We start from the raw sequence: 18179 nt of genomic DNA on the forward strand, positions 1-18179 counted from the left end.
TGCTGCAAATTACATAGACATTTCATTGTGGAATTCAATAACCATTCAGAGTATTTTGTTGGATCTGGCAACATCCGATTGGCCCTCTCTTTACAACTATCGGAAAGACGCAATTTTAGGAACTTCGAAATAAAGCTGTAGAAGTTACATGTGACGTCTTTGTTCTTACGTTTACTGAGTCATACTTTCACACATGCAAGGAAAAAGCACTTGAATGTTGTCTGGCATGGGTACTTGTGTAAACTGACATATATTTAAAAACGTGTGCCTTAAAAATTGAAAATGGCCCGTGGAAAAAAGCGACCTAAAAAGTTAATCTTTTATTTTGACACGTCAAACTTCTGTTTCCGGGTCGCGAGGACAGGCCGGAGGTATGCTTGTCTTTTAATCTAAACAAATGCCGCTGTGTTTCGCAATCTAGAGCAGGTCATTGTACAAACTTTGGCGTTTCGTGTGGGGAGTAGTTTTACACATCGCACGGCAAGTGAGTAAATCTAAGTACTGTAAAACGTTTCTTAATTTTATGGATCTCGTGTCCTACTAGCTTAGCGTGCTAGCTAACCGGTTAGCATTGGGAGCCTGGTAAATTTCTCGTATCGTGTTACCGCCTGACTTAAGTATTTCTCACGCAGATTTACTATGAATCGTGTAACTACATATTCAGAAGAAGTACTTGTACGCCCATCGGTTGTTTATGTGAGCATTTAAAGCTAACTCGTCATAAATTAGCATGTCAGAAGGGCAGGGTCTCTTTGAACTGTTCTCACATGTCAGAAGGCGCCGCGCGACATAAATCTCCACGTCTCAACTGTGCTAAACTTTTATCCTCTATCAAGACAGGCACAGCGGCTCTTCATTTCTGGACATGGCGGCCAATGGGGACAGTTTTGAACAGTCCCAGAGACGTCCAGGAGCGAAAGACAAGCAGAATGGCAAATCCACAGGTAAAAAGTTTGCGCAAAAACATCACGGTGCGTTCCAGGGTTTGTTACCGATGGCACGGAATGATAACAAGCGTGTCACGTCAGTTGACCTTTGACCATCTTTGGTTTCATTTCGATGAAGTTACTAGGATGACAACAGTAGTTACTGGAGTGGGCTGTGTTGAATTACAGAGTAAGCAAGAATGTGTTGTAATTGGTGTCTCCTCTCCAGATTCCTTACTCATAGACAGGCGGTTAAGAGATAAAGAAGAGCGCCTTTCGTTGGTCTTGTGGAGGAGGCCCGTCACAACCCTGCACTACTTTCTGCTAGAGACTCTCATCAAGCTAAAGGAACTGACATTGAAGTAAGCAGTGGGACTGGTTTTTCCTGCATGTCCTTTGTTTCTTGTTTTCAAAAAGGCTGTAAAGTGTTAAGCCAAAGTAGTGTCATGGCTGTACGTTTAAGTGGTGACGTCACAGATCTACTTCCGGGTCCACAGATGTGCAAGAAACTACAAAAAACTCTTTAATACCACAATCAATATTTATGAAACTCAACAGAGAGTTACGGAACATGCTTATTTATCAGGCCGTTGGCCAAAAATGCTGAACCTACTGCTATAAAAGTAATATTTACCAAAATCAGTACTTCCGATTTAGCGGAGATAAATGCTAACGGCGCAGCAGCTATGCTAACCCTGGAAGTAGGGACTTAAAGGGACTATAAGGAGTTTAAAAATGTTCAAATTAAGTATTTTCCTCCCCCTACATGTTCCAGCCATGTCCTAATGTGTAGAATGAGCTCAGACCTGTTCACCACAACTGCCTCTAAAATCCTGTGAGGTCACTCAAAAATGTGTCACTTCGGCCCGAATTGCCGTCATGCACGAGCTTAAAGGAATAGGCCACCGTTTTTACATACTGATATATGCTCTTACCTCACTTTAGACGTGTTAATATATCCCCGTCTGGTCTTTGTACGTGCGCTCTGCCAGGCAAACGGAGCACATACGCAGTAACTCCTAAAGGTTATTGACGGAAGTGAGCGGGGGAAGTCTTTAGGAGTTACTGCGCGGACGTTTTACTCCTCGTATCATTACGCCTCACAATATAGTCCCCCTTTTTATCTGCTTATAAAATCGACACGTTACATTTTTGTGTAAATATACTTCGCATGAAAACACTTCACGTAACTTTATTTAAATAGGGAACACGTGGAAGAGCTTGGTAGCTTCTATCGTGAGCTTTTTTGGAGCTATATGACATGTGGGAGAGGCTGCGTATGTGCTCCGTTTGCCTGGCAGAGCGCACGTACAAAGACCAGACGGGGATATATTAACACGTCTAAAGTGAGGTAAGAGCATATATCAGTATGTAAAAACGGTGGCCTATTCCTTTAATATAGAAGGTGCAGTTACACATATGGCCTGAGGTGGCAGAAGTGAGTATAAAATGGCGAACTTGCTTCCAGCCCCTTTAAGTAAATATTGCTTTTTTAGCAGTAGGTGAGGCGTTTTTGGCTAATAAGTCTGAGAAATAAGTAGGTTCGGTAACTCTCCGCTGAGTTTAACAAATATTGATGGTTGCTTTTAAGAGGTTTTTACTTAACAAACATATGAGTTCGGGAAAGTCCACAGTTACCATGGAGATCCGCCATCTGTGCAGCTGTTAGCATACATTTCCATTGACTAACATTAGCTAAAAACAGAATAAAAAGTGGAGAAAAAAAGCTGTGGATCAAGTCCGTTAGCTGCTGAGTTACTGCTGGTAAATACATCTAACTCACTGTGGTGGCCAAGTGTTTTAATGTGAACAATAACTCCAGTATTTTAACTTTTAAAATCTCCATTAGTTTGCAATTGCTGCAAATCCCGTAATGCTTAGCGATATGACATCACATTCCCGAACTCTATATCCATATTGCAAGTTACCACAATATATCGCAAAATCAATGAGGTCTTTCATTGTTATATATTTAAACAGCCCCGTTCTGATCCATGTTTAGCATTGTTTGAAGTTTTAGTTTTGACACTCTTTCATGAAGATTAAAAAAAATGCTGGTTTATATTGATTTCGATTTAAAGGTGCATTATGCAACTTTTTATGTAGGGAAAAAAAGTTGATATTTGTGCGTATTGAGCAAAGTATCGCTATTTTCAAGACTTTTTTCATTTCATTCAACCTTATAAGACTGTGTTCATTGTGTCTCATGAACACAATATATTAATTAATAACACAGCGCTGTTATACCTGTAAAGCAGATTTCAGTAACATTGTTTTTTTATGTGTGTTGTGTCGTCTTTCATCAGGCTTTGGCAGCGGCGAGGTTCAGTGCTCTTATTTTTGTTGGTCTGTTCTCTTTTCTCCGTGGCCTACTCAACGGAAGGGGGGCACCAAGAGGTAATACATTGTTTGATTGTTTTCTTTACCACGTTAATCATCAACTTAAGAAGCACAAGTCTGTTTAAAGGTTAAAGATCAGCCAGTGTTCCACATCACTCGTTTTCTTGGAGAAGTGAGGCAATATGTGACACTGTGGATCAGGCGCCTTAACTCTGTCAGTTAAACACGCACTTGTGTTATAGCAGTGGCACTGGAATGACAAAATGAGCAGTTCAAGAAAATATTTTACATGGTATGCACGTCAATGAATGTCATCGTGGCATAAGTCGTATAAACCTCGGAAAAAGTTAACTTGGATGTCAATTTCATCATCAAAGCCCCACAGTAACCTTAATGGAAGTCTCTTGTTAATTAGAAGTGGGTTTAACTTCTAAATAGAGGTAAAACTGGTTGGTTATCATTAAAAACCCTCTCTGGCCTAAAACACCAGATAAAAATCCCAATCACCCCCAATGCCCCACCCTGTAATGGGATTAGAGGTGAGGATAAAGGGGACTGATGTAACAAAAGGCAGTCATGTGGTGAAAAAATGCCTTTGTGTAAAAGAGAGTTCATGTTTAGCTTCTACTGTAATAAAAAAGGTTGTGGTTCTAATGTTGTCCAGCTGTTTACCCCAAGCTTAAGTGAATCTGCTTCTTTGAGCATTGCGCACTCGCCTGTTATTAGTTTAATCACACAGAGATGCTGAATATGAATCCTGAGTTGAACTTCATTGACAATGCCGTGTTGCTGCTCTTCACAGTATGTAAAATACCTGGAGAAGAAGTTCCTGTGGTGTGCCTACTGGGTAGGCCTCGGCATTTTGTCCTCAGTCGGCCTTGGGACCGGCCTACACACCTTTCTTCTTTATTTGGTAAGAACATTATTTATCCTTGAACACAGACATTTTTGTACGTAATTCTCATTGTGACGTGGATTTGAATGTCGGCTGCAGCAATTTTCTGAATGTCTCTTCCCACTTGTCACCACATTTCACCCTGTGATTTCCCATTGAATAAAGCCTTTGGGCCTCAAAACCCTTAAAGAAATTAAATTAAATTCATACCTCATTCAGCTAAATGTCAGCATCAAAATATTGGGTGTCGCCAAAGTCACATGAGTCACCAGAAGTACATTTTGTGACCCAGTGCTGAGAGGAACCTGATTTCATGACTAACTCGCTGAGATGCTTTTTGTCTTGACGTTGGTTAAAATGACTATGTGGCAAGAGCCGGCAGTTTGATGATGTGGCCAAGCTCCAAACGTGGTCCAGTCGTGCTGACCTAAAATGAAACTAGGTCTGGCTGTTCTTGTCATAAAGCTGCCTTTCCTGTATTATTCAAATCAGGAAGAAAAACAAGTGAGTAAAAGTAGATCCATTTGGGATTTGATTTGGTTTATCATGGCAGAAATGACGGGTGTTTAAAAAGGACATATATACGCAATAATGACTTTTTTGAGCTTTAGTCACACACTGAGTCGTCCTGTATAATGTGGTCATTTCCTCTACAGCAAAAGCTTTTTTGCTGAGTAGTAATAGGAGTATCTTCCACATTTTCAAAGTTCATTACCATCACCAAACCTTGCCTGGTCAGTCATCCACTCCTGCTGTTTGTTTCTGTTCAAAAGTTGCTAATGACCCCTTGTATCCTTGCGTTTTTGTGCTCCCTGAGCCTTCCTGTTCTCAAAATGCCTTTAGTATGGTGTTATTGATTTAGTGACATGCAGATAGTTGAAAATGAAACCTTTTCCATTCAAGACAGACTATAATCTCTGCTGCAGAAGACTCTCCAGCCAAATAACAATTAACAATTATTTTAAAGCTGGGGTACCTGATTTTTCCCACACAAACTTCGACATTTTCCTATTTGGACCAAGCACTCACAATCCCTCCTGCATGTCCAAATTGTTCTAGTAAATTGTTTTGATGCACTTTTCACGCCCGTGTACAGCTTTGAGGGGTGACCACCCCTAAAACAATGCCACTCATTTAAAGTGGTATTTCTATCTTCTATTGCTCAATAAATAATAAGGTGAAGACCATTTAACAATATCTGTTTTTTGCTGTGTTTATAACTCACCCTGAGGTGGTAAAAACAAATTGACTTTTCAACAATAAAAACTCAGGTACCCCAACTTTAACTTATGAAACAGAGAATATCCAACACAGGTATCCAAAAGCGGATTTAATAAAACACAATTATGCACAACATACCGACTTCAAAGCTCTAATATAGACCCATATGTGAAAGTTAGTGAAGGGTGGCTGCTCTGCTCACTCATCCAATGATGATGTCACCAATAGCCAGGAATTCCCAGGGTTATTTTTATATGAAAACCCACATTTCCCACCAGCTGAGGTAGCCTCAAGCCTAAGGCATTTCTGACTACAGGAGGATGACCTCACTGTGTACATGGGGAAGGGGATCCACTCACCCACGCTATGATCACACCATTATTCAGACCACGGCCTTGCACCAAATTGTTTAACCACACATTAATCGTGTTTGCTCATATCAACAAAGCCAAGAAGAAGATGTGAACGGACTCTCACAGGCAGAAGTATTATATGATATTACTGATTATTATGATATTAAGACCTTTTAATGGGCATTAAGCTGGAAAAGTACTTAATCTTCAAATATCAAATATATACAAGTATTACTGTAGAAAAATGTGACAAAATGCTAACTAACAGACGATTCATATTGAGCCAAAACATTTATTGTTTATCTGTCATTTGTTGAACGATAATTGGATATGGTAATTATTGTGATTATTATTATAATTATTGTTATAATTTTTGTGAGGCTTTGGCTTGTGGGCCAGACATTCTGTTCACAAAACACTTATTACTGTAACAACTTACCACCACTCTTAAAGGGACATTTCAGGATTTTTGACATAGGGCCTCATTTCCTTGTTATCCAGAGTGTTGTTGATTTCTGGAGATTTATATATTTTTTAATTCATGCAGTCCTTATATTTGAAGAGTTTAGCGGTTCTAGGCTAGTGCTAGGCTAATGCTAGGCTAGTGCTAGGCTAGTGCTAGGCTAGCGCATGTCTATGGTAACTAGTAGCCTGCATTAAAAACCTCTTCAAAATCATGGGGTCGTCCTCCAAACGTTGCCATATCCGATTTGCAGAAAGCTCCTTTGTGAATTCCACGTGTAGTATTACCGGTTGCAGGTAAACAAACTACTGTAGATCCGGTCACCGAGCAGATCACTCTGCCGCTGCGTAGCTTACAACATTATTCAGTCAACACAGACATTTATATGGGTCGTCTAGTGTTGTAAGTGATTTGCCTCATGTGCACTGTGCTTGAGTCAGACTGTTTTTAATGCAGGCTACTAGTTACCATAGACATGCGCTAGCCTAGCATTAGCCTAGCGCCACTAAACTCTTCAAATATAAGGACTGCATGAATTTAAAAAATATATACAGTATATATCCTCAGAAATCAACAACACTCTGGATATCTAGGAAATGAGGCTCTATGTCAGAAATCCTGAAATATCCCTTTAATATCCTCCATGTCTGGATCTATCAAATCTGTCATGTACTTTTGCGAGCTAGAATTGTACATTCTGCTCTCAACAAAATGAATCGATGTGCTAAAATACTAAAATAAGATAAACATGAGGGTCCATATTTCAAATAGTCTATCCACGAGTCATTCTCCCCGGCTGCTCGAAGTGTCGTGCAGGTGTCGTACTGAACACAAGGCAACAGTGCTGTCCATCTGCTCGCGCTGAATGAGTCGGTCTGTGTGGGGAGAAGGCAGGGGCTCCAGGTGGGCCTCCGGTAATGAGACCAGGTGGACCAGGCTCTACCCCCTGATAAATGATGACCTGCTGCCTGTCAGGACTGTCTGAGTCGGCTGCACAGAAACGAGCGACTGTTCAACTATTCTGAATCCCACTCAATAGAACGGTGCAGGTCAAAAGTTTGGAATCAGCTTTTCTTTATTTTCAACAATACTTACATTGTGTGATTCGAACTGAAGGCCTTAGACGATGAACGAACATGTGGGATTATGTAGGAAACAAGGTAAAGCTTCATATTAAGGTGTGCTCATTAAAGGAATAGGCTACCGTTTTTACATACTGAGATATGTTCTTACCTTAGCTTTGACGAGGTCTCTAGGACCTGTCTGATCTTCACCCGTGCCTTTAATCGCGTAAACACAGCGCAGACGGCGTTAGCATTTAGCCTCTCCCCCTCTCCACTATAGCTCCAAAACAGGTCAAGATAGAAGCTACCAAGCTCTTCCACCTTTTCCCCATTTAAATATGGTTACGTGAAGTGTTCCACTACAAAGTATAATTACACAAAATTAAACAATGTGGATTTTCTAAGCGGATAAAAGGGGGAACTATATTGTAAGGCGTAATAATACCAGGAGTAGTTCGAAATCCGCGTAGCAATCTTCACTTTACTGCGCAGTAATCTTCACCTTTCTGTGCGGATGCCAAATTACTCCTGGTATTACTACGCCTTACAATAGATACAGACGGCATCTCTGGAATCGCCCATATATGGTCATTTTTAAAACCGTTAAGGGGGAAAACAGTTTTTAAAAAATGTATATTTTCTCTAATTATTCAACAAACACTTTAACAAATGCTGAAATATGAATATAGTTTCTACTAAATAATGATACAATGACATGGGGAGGAGCAAAGTGGTTCAACAGCCCATAAATACATGAATAACGGAGAATGCTAACTTGATGCTACATGTTAACATCGGGCTAATGCTAACGGTTAGCTCGCGCTAGCTACAACTGCCGTTTTTTGACTTCTACTGAACAATCTGCTGTGAGAAAATATCCATATGGGCCCGATTTACATTTTACTTTATTTGTGTGTGATAAATAAGGTCATATTCCACCAGAAAATGGCTAAAAAGAGTGGAAAATTGTGTTTCTCGAAAGATTCTATTTTCCCCCTCGGCGAAGCCACGCCCCCTTCTATGACGAGATGCCGTCTGTATCTATATAGTCCCCCCTTTTATCCGCTTAGAAAATCCACATTGTTTAATTTTGTGTAATTATACTTTGTAGTGGAACACTTCACGTAACTATATTTAAATAGGGAAAACGTGGAAGAGCTTGGTAGCTTCTATCTTGACCTGTTTTGGAGCTATAGTGGAGAGGGGGAGAGGCTAAATGCCAACGCCGTCTGCGCTGTGTTTACGTGATTGAAGGCACGGGTGAAGACCAGACAATTGAGAAAATGTCAAAAGTTCAAAGCTGTAATCAAAGCAAAAGGCGGCCATTTTGAAGAATCTATTTCACTTTTAAAACCTAATTCCATATGTGTTAATTTATATGACTTCAGCAAGAATCTACAATTTACCCAGTCTTGAAATAAAACAAAAAGAAAACATAAAAACAGTGTTTCAAACTTTTGGCCAGCACTGTATAATGATCGTGTAATAAGAACAGAAAAAAACCTTGTTACTGTCAATTCTTGGGGGAAAACAACGCCTGGAGACTTTTCCTGTAGCATCTCTTACATTTTTTAATATTCCAGGATGACTTTTATTATAGAAAACTGAACTTTCCTGTAGCAAAACACTTGATACATACACACCATAGGAATTGACTTCTTTTCCTGTAATTAATAAAGCTGTAAATCAACTTTACCCTCCGCCTGAATCGAGCACATTTTCTCCTCTTCGGCTTTACCCAAATCTAGAAGCTTCTTGACTGGATAGCAACAGTTTTTTTTACGTTGTCGCCGCGTTTTTGCTCTGTTTTCATCTCTTTTTTTTTTGTGTCACTCTTTGTAGCATTTTTGTTGCTTTTCCGGCACATTTTTGTGTTGCTTTTTGTCGTGTTTTTGTTCTTCTTTTCTTTTTCATCACTTTTTAATCGTGTTTTTTAAGCTTTCTTCAAGTTTTTTTCATCCTTTTGAAGCATTTTTAAAGAATCTTTTAGATTTGGGTAAAGCCAAAGTGAAGAAAGTGTGCTCGATTCAAGAGGTTAACTGATCAAATACTGCAAAAAATAGAGTGGAGATGAGGGCTCAGTTAAATGTTATTGCACAATTGATAAAATGTAGAATATGCCCCTACTCATAGAATTACTCTCATTTTGGATTTCTCAGTAAAGTCATATCTCAGATCTTGGATAAACTGCCCTCACGTTTCTTTACTCACAGTCGGTGTCTCCTCCTGCAGGGGCCTCACATAGCGTCGGTAACACTGGCAGCGTACGAGTGCGGCTCCACGAACTTCCCCGAGCCGCCGTACCCCGACCAGATCATCTGTCCTCCCGGTGGGGGGGTGGACGAAAGCATCTCCCTCTTCAGCATCATGTCCAAGGTGCGGCTGGAGGCCTGTATGTGGGTGAGTACAAGGAAACGACTCACTTCTGGTTAAATGTGAGCCGAGGTCATTTCTCGTCAGGATTTTAGTCTATTCATGTTTTCTCTCATAGAAATTGAAAATAAAAGTAGATAATGACACTAAAGCTATGAGTAAAATCTCCAGATGTTTTTGAAGAATGGGGTTGAATAATCTCAACTGTCAGAGAAACTGTTTGCAAGAGCCTCCAATTATAAAAAAAAAAACTGCCAGCTTTATTGAGCAGATCTACATAATTAAAAGGGAGTATACAGAGTTTAAAAATGTCAAAATTATGTATTCTCCTCCCCCTACATGTTCCAACAATGTCCTAATGTGTAGAATGAGCTCAGACCTGTTCACTATAACTGCCTTTAAAATCCTGCACTGTCACTCAAAAAGGTGTTAATTCGGGTCCGAATTGCCGTCATGCACGAGCTTAATATAGAAGGTGCAGTTACATGTATGACCTGAGGTGGCAGTAGTGAGTATAAAATGGCTAACTTGCATCTAGCCCCTTTAAACATGTTGGAATATAAATGTAAGGTTGATGTTATTATAGATTTGGTCAACTAAATTTACATGAAATTTCTGTCAACTAAAATTTAAATAGAATTCTTTGACTAACCCTTGACTAAAACTCAATTGCATTTTCATCAAAAGACTAAAATGAAATTAACATATGTTGTCAGGGCGCCGGTACTGCCATCGGGGAGCTGCCTCCGTACTTCATGGCCCGCGCCGCTCGCAAGTCCGGCGCTGACCCAGAGGACGAGGACTACGAGGAGTTTGAGGAGATGCTCGAGCAGGCCCAGAATGCACAGGTCAGAAAACCACTCACGACACGCTGCAGTGGTCAGTGTTGAGATTTTCAGCCAGTTTTCTCCCTTAAAGCTGCATTATGCAAATTTTTATGAGGGAAAAAAAACATATTTGTGCGTATTTGACGTTGTAGTGACCCAGTGGCTGTATGAGTGGTCAGCATGGCGCCTTTACTTTCCATCACATTGGTCTCTAGGGCGCTCCAGGATCAATTGTTCGGAAGGTTTTCACTGCTGACGGACCCTCCCAACAAAAACCTACACAACAATTGATCCTGGAGCGTTGTAGAGACCACTGTGATGGAAAGTAAAGGCGCCATGGTGACCACTCATACAGTCACTGGGTCACTACAAGGTCAAATACAAATATCAACTTTTTTTTCCCCTATAAAAGTTGCATAATGCACCTTTAACATCTTAGCTTTAATGTAAAAAGAAGGCATAACTCACCATGCGTATTCATTCACAAATATTGACATTTTTGGTATCCACGTGCAGCACAAAATGAGACCAAGATGATGCTGCAATCCAAATGGTTATTTCCTTTCTGGCGAGACATCTGCGGTTAAATTCAGGAGAAATGTTCAGGCTTATACAGAGACGCTGCAAAACCTTGGGGCCTGTTTTCTTTCTACTCTTGCAACAATATCTCCCACTTTCCCATCCTAGCCGGACTTATTGAGTTAATATATCGACAATTTAGAACCATGAAAGTATATCTGGCTCTATCCATTATTTAGTTTTCTTTGCTGAAAATATGGCCTTTTTAATGCATTATATGATTACTCCTACCCCCCGCCTGGACCAATTACATTATCTTGGCTGTATCCAAATCTAAAAGCTTAAAAAAAAAAGCATCAATATAGTGTTGAACAATGAGGATGACGCAACAAAAGGTGAAAACAATCGACAAAAAAGCAACAAAAAGTGACAAAAATGTGGCGCAAACACGATAAAAAAGGAGACAATATTATGACAAAACCGCTTTTGGAAGTCTTAGCTTTCAAATGAGGCATTACACTGCTCTCCAGTTGAAGGTTTTAGATTTGGGTAAAGCCGGACTGGAGAAAATGCGCTCGGTTCAAGAGGTTAAATGATGAAAACTTGAAAACTGAAATATGAAAACTTGCAATACATTTTCTTCTCATTTATGTCATTAATCTACAGCAAAAGTTTCATATTTATATCTCTTAATGTAATTTTCTTTCCCCTTTTCACCTGCAGTGAGATGCTTGTCTGTTTGTCCCCTTACCTGTCTGCTCCTGCACCGTTTATCAAGGTCTCAATGGCCATAGATCCTCCGGCCTCTGATTGGCCTGTGGCTGTCACATGACTTCAGTGAAGCCCCTCCCCTCTCATTTCCAGTAAATCAGCGCGTCTGCGGGTGACTCAGCCGAGCTCTGCCCCCCTTTAATCATCCCCGGGGCTCCTCTGCTCCCTCCTTCACTCGGGCCGCTCTCTAATTTGAGTGACAGGCCTTTCCCTGTCAAGAGTTCACATGACTCCAGACCTGCTGAGTCAGCACCAGCCCGACCAGACAAACCATTGTTCCGTTACCTTTTCTCACTTCGTTAGCGCCCCGGGGGGTCACTTTTTAATCACATGGCCAGAGCCGAGACGTCCGAGAAGTATTTGCATGTGACAATTTGAAAATCTTATTCAGGGAAATGCCCTCTTTGTCCAAATACATGAGTGGGAATTATTTTTAATCCTTATGTCTAGTCAAGCCCTTGAGTTTTAATTGCGTTCTTGAAATGACATTGGCGAAGTCTCTTTTTAATCTCGCCAAAGCAGAGCCTGTCATCTTCTCTATGCAACCACACAATCTTTAATGCCCCCGAGAGACCGATATAGAATCAAAGCAGCCTGTGAACTGGCGCCTTTGATCACACTTTCACCAAACTGATCAGCCTAAAATAACAATATCGCTTACTCACAGAGAACTCGGCGGCTATAGCTTTGTTCTGTGCGTGACAAATCAATGCACGAAATCGGGTTTACTGTCGACTGGTTGTGATTATGTCTTGGCGATGATGTGGATGAATTAAAGTTTAAAATGAATTTTCTTTCTTGCAGGACTTTGTCACAAGAGCAAAGCTTGGTGTCCAGCATATGGTCCAGAAAGTGGGCTTCTTCGGCATTCTCGCTTGTGCCTCAGTAAGTGTAGAATTACAAATAATCAAGAGCATGTAAAGGTTTACGTTTATTGCGGCTAGCAACCGGATGCTAATGCTAATGCGAACAGCAGAAGAAGAAGAGTGCTATATTCTCTGTATCAGCGTCACTTTATCGTCAACCTGCACTGTAAACTTCGGAATGCCAATATTAACCTATTTATAGTCTGTTCTAATTTTATTTTTGTTTTTATTATTGTTTATATTTTGCCCCATTTTAAGCTTTTTGTTATTACTCATTGTTTAACTGTTAGACTATCTTATCTAAGGGCAACTTATCAAGGCTGGGACAGAATCACCTAAAGCAGTAAAATGAAATCGGCCTCTGCTGAAGTGGCCAAATATTTATGTTTTTGCAAGATTATAGACCAGACATTTGCAAATATCGGCATCGGAGTTCGAAAAACCCATATTGGTCGACGTACCTTTACAGAAGGGGCTTAGAGCTTTGTCTACTTCTACTACCCGTGTACTCTTTGTTCTTGTACTAAATTCTATTCATCCTGTTTGTCTATTTGTAGATCCCCAATCCTCTTTTTGACCTGGCTGGAATAACCTGTGGGCATTTCCTCGTGCCTTTCTGGACCTTCTTCGGAGCCACACTGATCGGAAAGGCCATTATTAAGATGCACATACAGGTTGGTCTGACTTTTCTAGACTTTGACCTTGTTACAAAGTTGTTTTCACAACAGTAACCGCCATTTTTCTTGCCTTCATTTTGAATGGTTTTGCTGGTGTGTTTTATTTTTTTAACCAATTTTTTTCTGGTAAGCATTTTCTTGACACACACTAGCCGTTCCCAAAGTACAATGTGCTGTGGCCCAAATAGACCATTTCACATGAATTTATAAATAACAGTGATTATAGGCTAAATACAGATTATAATTGAATAAATGTAAATGCAGTTCATGTCAGATGGAACTTATTTTTCTGTGAGTAATACGTGGAAAACCTTTGAGGCTCCCCAGATGTTCCCGGGCCCTATTTTGGGAAACTACTGGTGTAGGTTATACTAAAACATTGTTTACGTGGGGCATTAAAAGTCTTGGGAAATAATGACATTGCTCAACTCTTTTTGCTTCTATAGGTTTGTCCAAAATACAAAAGTTATGGTCGAAAACATTGATTCATTTAAATTCCAACATATTTTGGAGGAAAACATAACACCATCTGTGAAAAAGCTCTCTCTTCTGTCTGAAGGTCTTACCGTGACCTTCAGTCTCCTGTTCTAAACATTGAAGATCTGTAGGTAGAGCTCCAAAGAGCAGTGTGAGCTAGGGCTGAACGATATGGACAAAATTTCATATCTCGATATTCATGCCAGATCTCGACATGGATACGATACGATATAACTGTGGCATTTTTCAGAAAAATAAAAACATAATAATAAAGAGTGCCATTTTATTGATGAAAATCTATATTGTTTATATCTTTTTTTCATATTAATATTTTGAATGCTTATATCTCTATCGATACGACAGCGATATATCTTTCAGCCCTAATGTGCAATACAGGCCAGAAATCTCCCAGCTCTGAAACACTTTTCCGTCTCCCCAGGATTTCGCGATGTTGTGATCACAGCTATTATTAACGCGAAATCAAGCAAACTCTGCAAAACCAGTGCGCACTGCAACATTTCCACAAGCAGACAACTTTCCCCCAACTTTTCTCATAATCCGCACTTTCCTTCACAACTACTCCTTAACTCCTTCTTCACTTCTGATCAGTTAAATCCATTATACTTGCTGTATTTGTGTAGGAAGTGTCAGAGCCTCTGCAGAGTCTGAAGTCATTCAGACTGACACTTGGGACACACAGGACGTTTCTGTTTTTTAGAGGATTTATCTATTTAAAACAAGGCCTATTTTAAGTATGTTTGGTTTAAACTGATGTAAAATGCAAAGAAAGGCTTGAGCTTGTCTTTAGCTGTAATGAAAATGTGCAACTTTTGTAAACACGGTCCACTAAATAAGGCATTTTCGCCTGCATAATGACCGGAAATCCGGAGAGGACTGACTTTTGAAAGGAAGAAAGAGAAAAATTGCTCAAACCCAAATTCAAAGACTCTTTGCTGCCTAGAAAAGCGTTTGAAGCTGTGATACGTGCCGTATTAGGGGCTACAAGGTACTAACTCTGCTGTGGCCTTTTTTCCTCTTCTATTATTTTGAAAATGTAAAAGATGATTTATGTTTTGGGAATGTCTTATCGGCAACTTCCTGCCTTTTAGCGATTTAGCTTTTGCCTCATCGTTCACGTTAATATGAATCGTGATCCACCCTAAGCCCAAATATTAGCCTTTGGAAACCCCTTGGTGCGCTCTCCTGTTTCTCATACAGACAAGTCAATCTTGATGAAACCTGGAGTATTTGAAGATGATGCTTGTTTGAAGTGCACTGTTTAGAGTCTGCCTCATCGGTGACTAATGTAAACTTAGTCTAAGCTCTGTCTGAGTCGCACACACCAAAGCAATCTCCCCTCGGTGGTACCAGTCCATGATCTCAGTGCGGAGCGTGAGAGCGGCGGGACGGCATGGACGAGGAGTGGACATGAGAGGCTTGAGAGGCTGGAGGAGGAAATTAGGCAGACGCTGTGAAGGCTGCAGGGGGGAAGCCCTTTGTTTGGACGTAGCGTGTCACACATCCTGTCTGAATTTGTCCATGTGTCATGTTTTTAAAGCCGATTCCTATTTTTTTTGGTAGAGTAATTATGTGTCGCCCCCCGCTTAGTGTTTACAAACGGCCACACAAAGACACTGTAGTTTTGTCAAGCAGAGCGTTTAGGAGAGGAGTTTTCTTTTGAATGTAAGACTTTAGTTTTACAGACTCAAAACTGCAGCATCATGGGTAAACTGCAGATTAAATGACCAGAACTATAAAACTTATTTTTCTTGCAGTTCATCCCACTAAACATAGGTCTCGGGTGCATCAGTTATAGGGTTTCCTTGAGGCATTAAAAAAGCAGTGAATCGGATTCAAACTGGCATTAAATCTAAATTTCTCAGAAAACATGACTTTTCTTTAGAGACAGAACCCACTCAATGGCAACTATTTTTTGTCTGAGTGTGTTCATCAAAGAAGCACAAATTTAACTGCGGCTCATACTGACATTTTGGAAAGTTTTGCTCTAAAGTTTCCCCGTTGTGTCCAGTTTAGTTTTGAATATCTACATTTCTCTTTACAAATCTTACAAAATGAAATAAGTCCAGATTTTTGTCATTTGTGGCATGAAAAATATAGTATTTATTATGGCTGGGATGATTCACTTTTGTATCACGATTGAAAAGCGCATTAACACAAAAGTGCTGTTTAACCGTTACTGGAAGACAAAGGATTTGACTTTATTAAAGCTGTATAGAGCAAGTGCAGGAGGTGGAGGAATAAAAGTCAAAAAAGAGAAGTCTGAGGCACTCTGCTATGTGAAAAAAAATGTGAAAGTCCTTTAATGGAAAAAATGGACAGCCTAAGCGTTTCGACATGACGTGTCTTCGTCAGGGCATAAGAATTAGCACCAGGTGTGTCCCTTTTTAAAATGAAAGCTCAAGAATGTATACAAATATATTACATTTATTTACAATATTTGTCTTGCACAATGTTAATTTTGACAACATATTTTATTTTAGTTTTGGTCTTAGTCTTTTGACTAAAATGTAATTTAATTTTAGTCAAGATTTAGTAAAAAAAAAACTTTCAATTTTAGTCTAGTTTTAGTCGACTAAAATTGCATGTCAATTTAGTCGACTAAAATGAAGACTAATTTAGTCGACTTATATTTATAATATTCATTATAATCATATATAATCGTGGTCCTCGACTTAATGGAGCTGCTTCCATATGAACAAAGCTCAGAGCTGATCTTTAAGCAGTGAATTTACATGATCTGAAGCTCTTTCAGATCGTCAATAGAAGTTTGGATGATTTTAGTCTCTCTTTTTCATTTTTATTTAGTCTTATTTTAGTCGACTAATATATCTGGACATTTTAGTCACAGTTTTAGTCTCATGAGAAACTTTTAATTTAGTTTTAGTCCTATTTTAGTCGGCAAAAATATCACTTTGACTAAAATGAAGACTAAATATTTTAGTCGACGAAATTAACACTGGTCTTGCACAATGCAGAGAGGGAGAAAAGCAAAAACTACAACTTAAAAGCAGAGTAATGTTCAGGAGATAAGGATGAATGATGGAGGGACCAGCTGTACCGTCACTGAGTAAGCAGTGTATGACAGTAAACGCATCAATCCCACAGATATCAAAGTGACAAAAGATGACTTAGACCCATGAGGCGTGTATTGAAGTATTGAAGTATAGAAGTAAAAAATATTCCCATCCTATATTGATTTAACTTGCTGCTGCCTGTAGAAACCCCGCATTAATTTCATGTCAAACTACTTCTAGCCTCCATTTTCCTCCCTGTTTTTCCATCTTCATCTCTGCTGGTCCATTGTTTGCTAGTTCTGGTTTCCCTCATCAGCCCAAAACATGCACAACGGGCTCCTCCTCCAGCTAGATACTCCATGAATAAACCTTGTTCTGTAGATCTGTAGACGTGTGCCCAGGCCCTTGCACTTCAGGGCCTCACTGCTGCTCACAAATTGCCCCATTAGCATTGAGGGATGGATCAAATACACAGACTATGAAAAACATGGACTAACAATGATAGAGCTGTGGGACGCCTAAGGAATGGGGGCGGGCTCCGGGCGTTTCTGGTGGGTCGAAATACAAAAGTGGGTCGCGAGTCATTCCCAGAAAACATTTATTTAAATATTTATGTACAGAAATGGAGTAGAATCCCTGCTTGAGTCTTGTTAAAATGACTCTTGTTCTTATCATGGCTCCAGCTTTTTTTTTTTTTAGCTTATTCAATGCTTATTCTGCAACCATTTTTGAGGAAAAGATAATATTTACCGTATATTTCACAAGTCTAAGTGGTATTTGCGGAGCGGCTTGTGGTTTTTGTTGCTAAACCAGTTGAGAACCACTAATAGACTTTACATTGAAACGTGTTTGCCACCGACCTTCACGCGTTTGTCTTAACACACTCGACATTGTTCCATTTCTTTCGCCGTTTTTCCTTTCCAGTTCAAAACCACAGCCCCCGGAGTGCATTAAACATAAAGCTAGCAGCCAATTATTACTGTAGTTTGAGTGTTTTCTGCACACGTTAGTCATATCTATGTATATATCGACAAGGCCGTGGCCTCACCCTGCGATGCCGAGCACATTTTCTCCAGTTCGGCAGTAACCAAATAAAAGCTTCTTGTTAAAATTGCGACGAGCACAAAACAAGGATTAAAAAAAAAGTGATGGAAAAGTGACAAAACCCTGACAAAAATGCCATGCAAGTCTGACAAAAACATGACAAAAGTCTTATGAGGGTTTTTAGATGTTTCTCGGGAGCAGTGACAGGCTGTGGCTGTCTGGGTGCTCAGGTGGAGTTGTGGTGCTTCTGCCTCGCCTCCTCTGGGATCTCCTGCTCCCAGCGCAGACGGCTCTGTCTCTGTCTGTGTGTGTGTGTGTTAATGAGTGG

General features: G+C 40.0%; 1 protein-coding gene across 1 annotated transcript in view; it reads left to right on the plus strand.

Annotated features, from left to right (window-relative positions):
* The first annotated feature begins 350 nt into the window (after positions 1-350).
* The window catches only part of vmp1 (vacuole membrane protein 1), a 19199-nt gene continuing 1370 nt past the window's right edge, over positions 351-18179 (plus strand). Inside the window, exons 1-9 of the mRNA XM_079568595.1 lie at positions 351-484; positions 837-944; positions 1156-1288; positions 3233-3323; positions 4069-4179; positions 9495-9662; positions 10352-10483; positions 12557-12637; positions 13176-13322. Coding sequence (XP_079424721.1) covers positions 866-944; positions 1156-1288; positions 3233-3323; positions 4069-4179; positions 9495-9662; positions 10352-10483; positions 12557-12637; positions 13176-13322 — 942 coding nt within the window. The 5' untranslated portion in view covers positions 351-484; positions 837-865. The remainder of the gene's footprint in view (positions 485-836; positions 945-1155; positions 1289-3232; positions 3324-4068; positions 4180-9494; positions 9663-10351; positions 10484-12556; positions 12638-13175; positions 13323-18179) is intronic.

The sequence above is a fragment of the Gobius niger genome (genome assembly GCF_951799975.1).
Source record: "Gobius niger genome assembly, chromosome: 1".
In the NCBI taxonomy this organism is placed as follows: domain Eukaryota; kingdom Metazoa; phylum Chordata; class Actinopteri; order Gobiiformes; family Gobiidae; genus Gobius; species Gobius niger.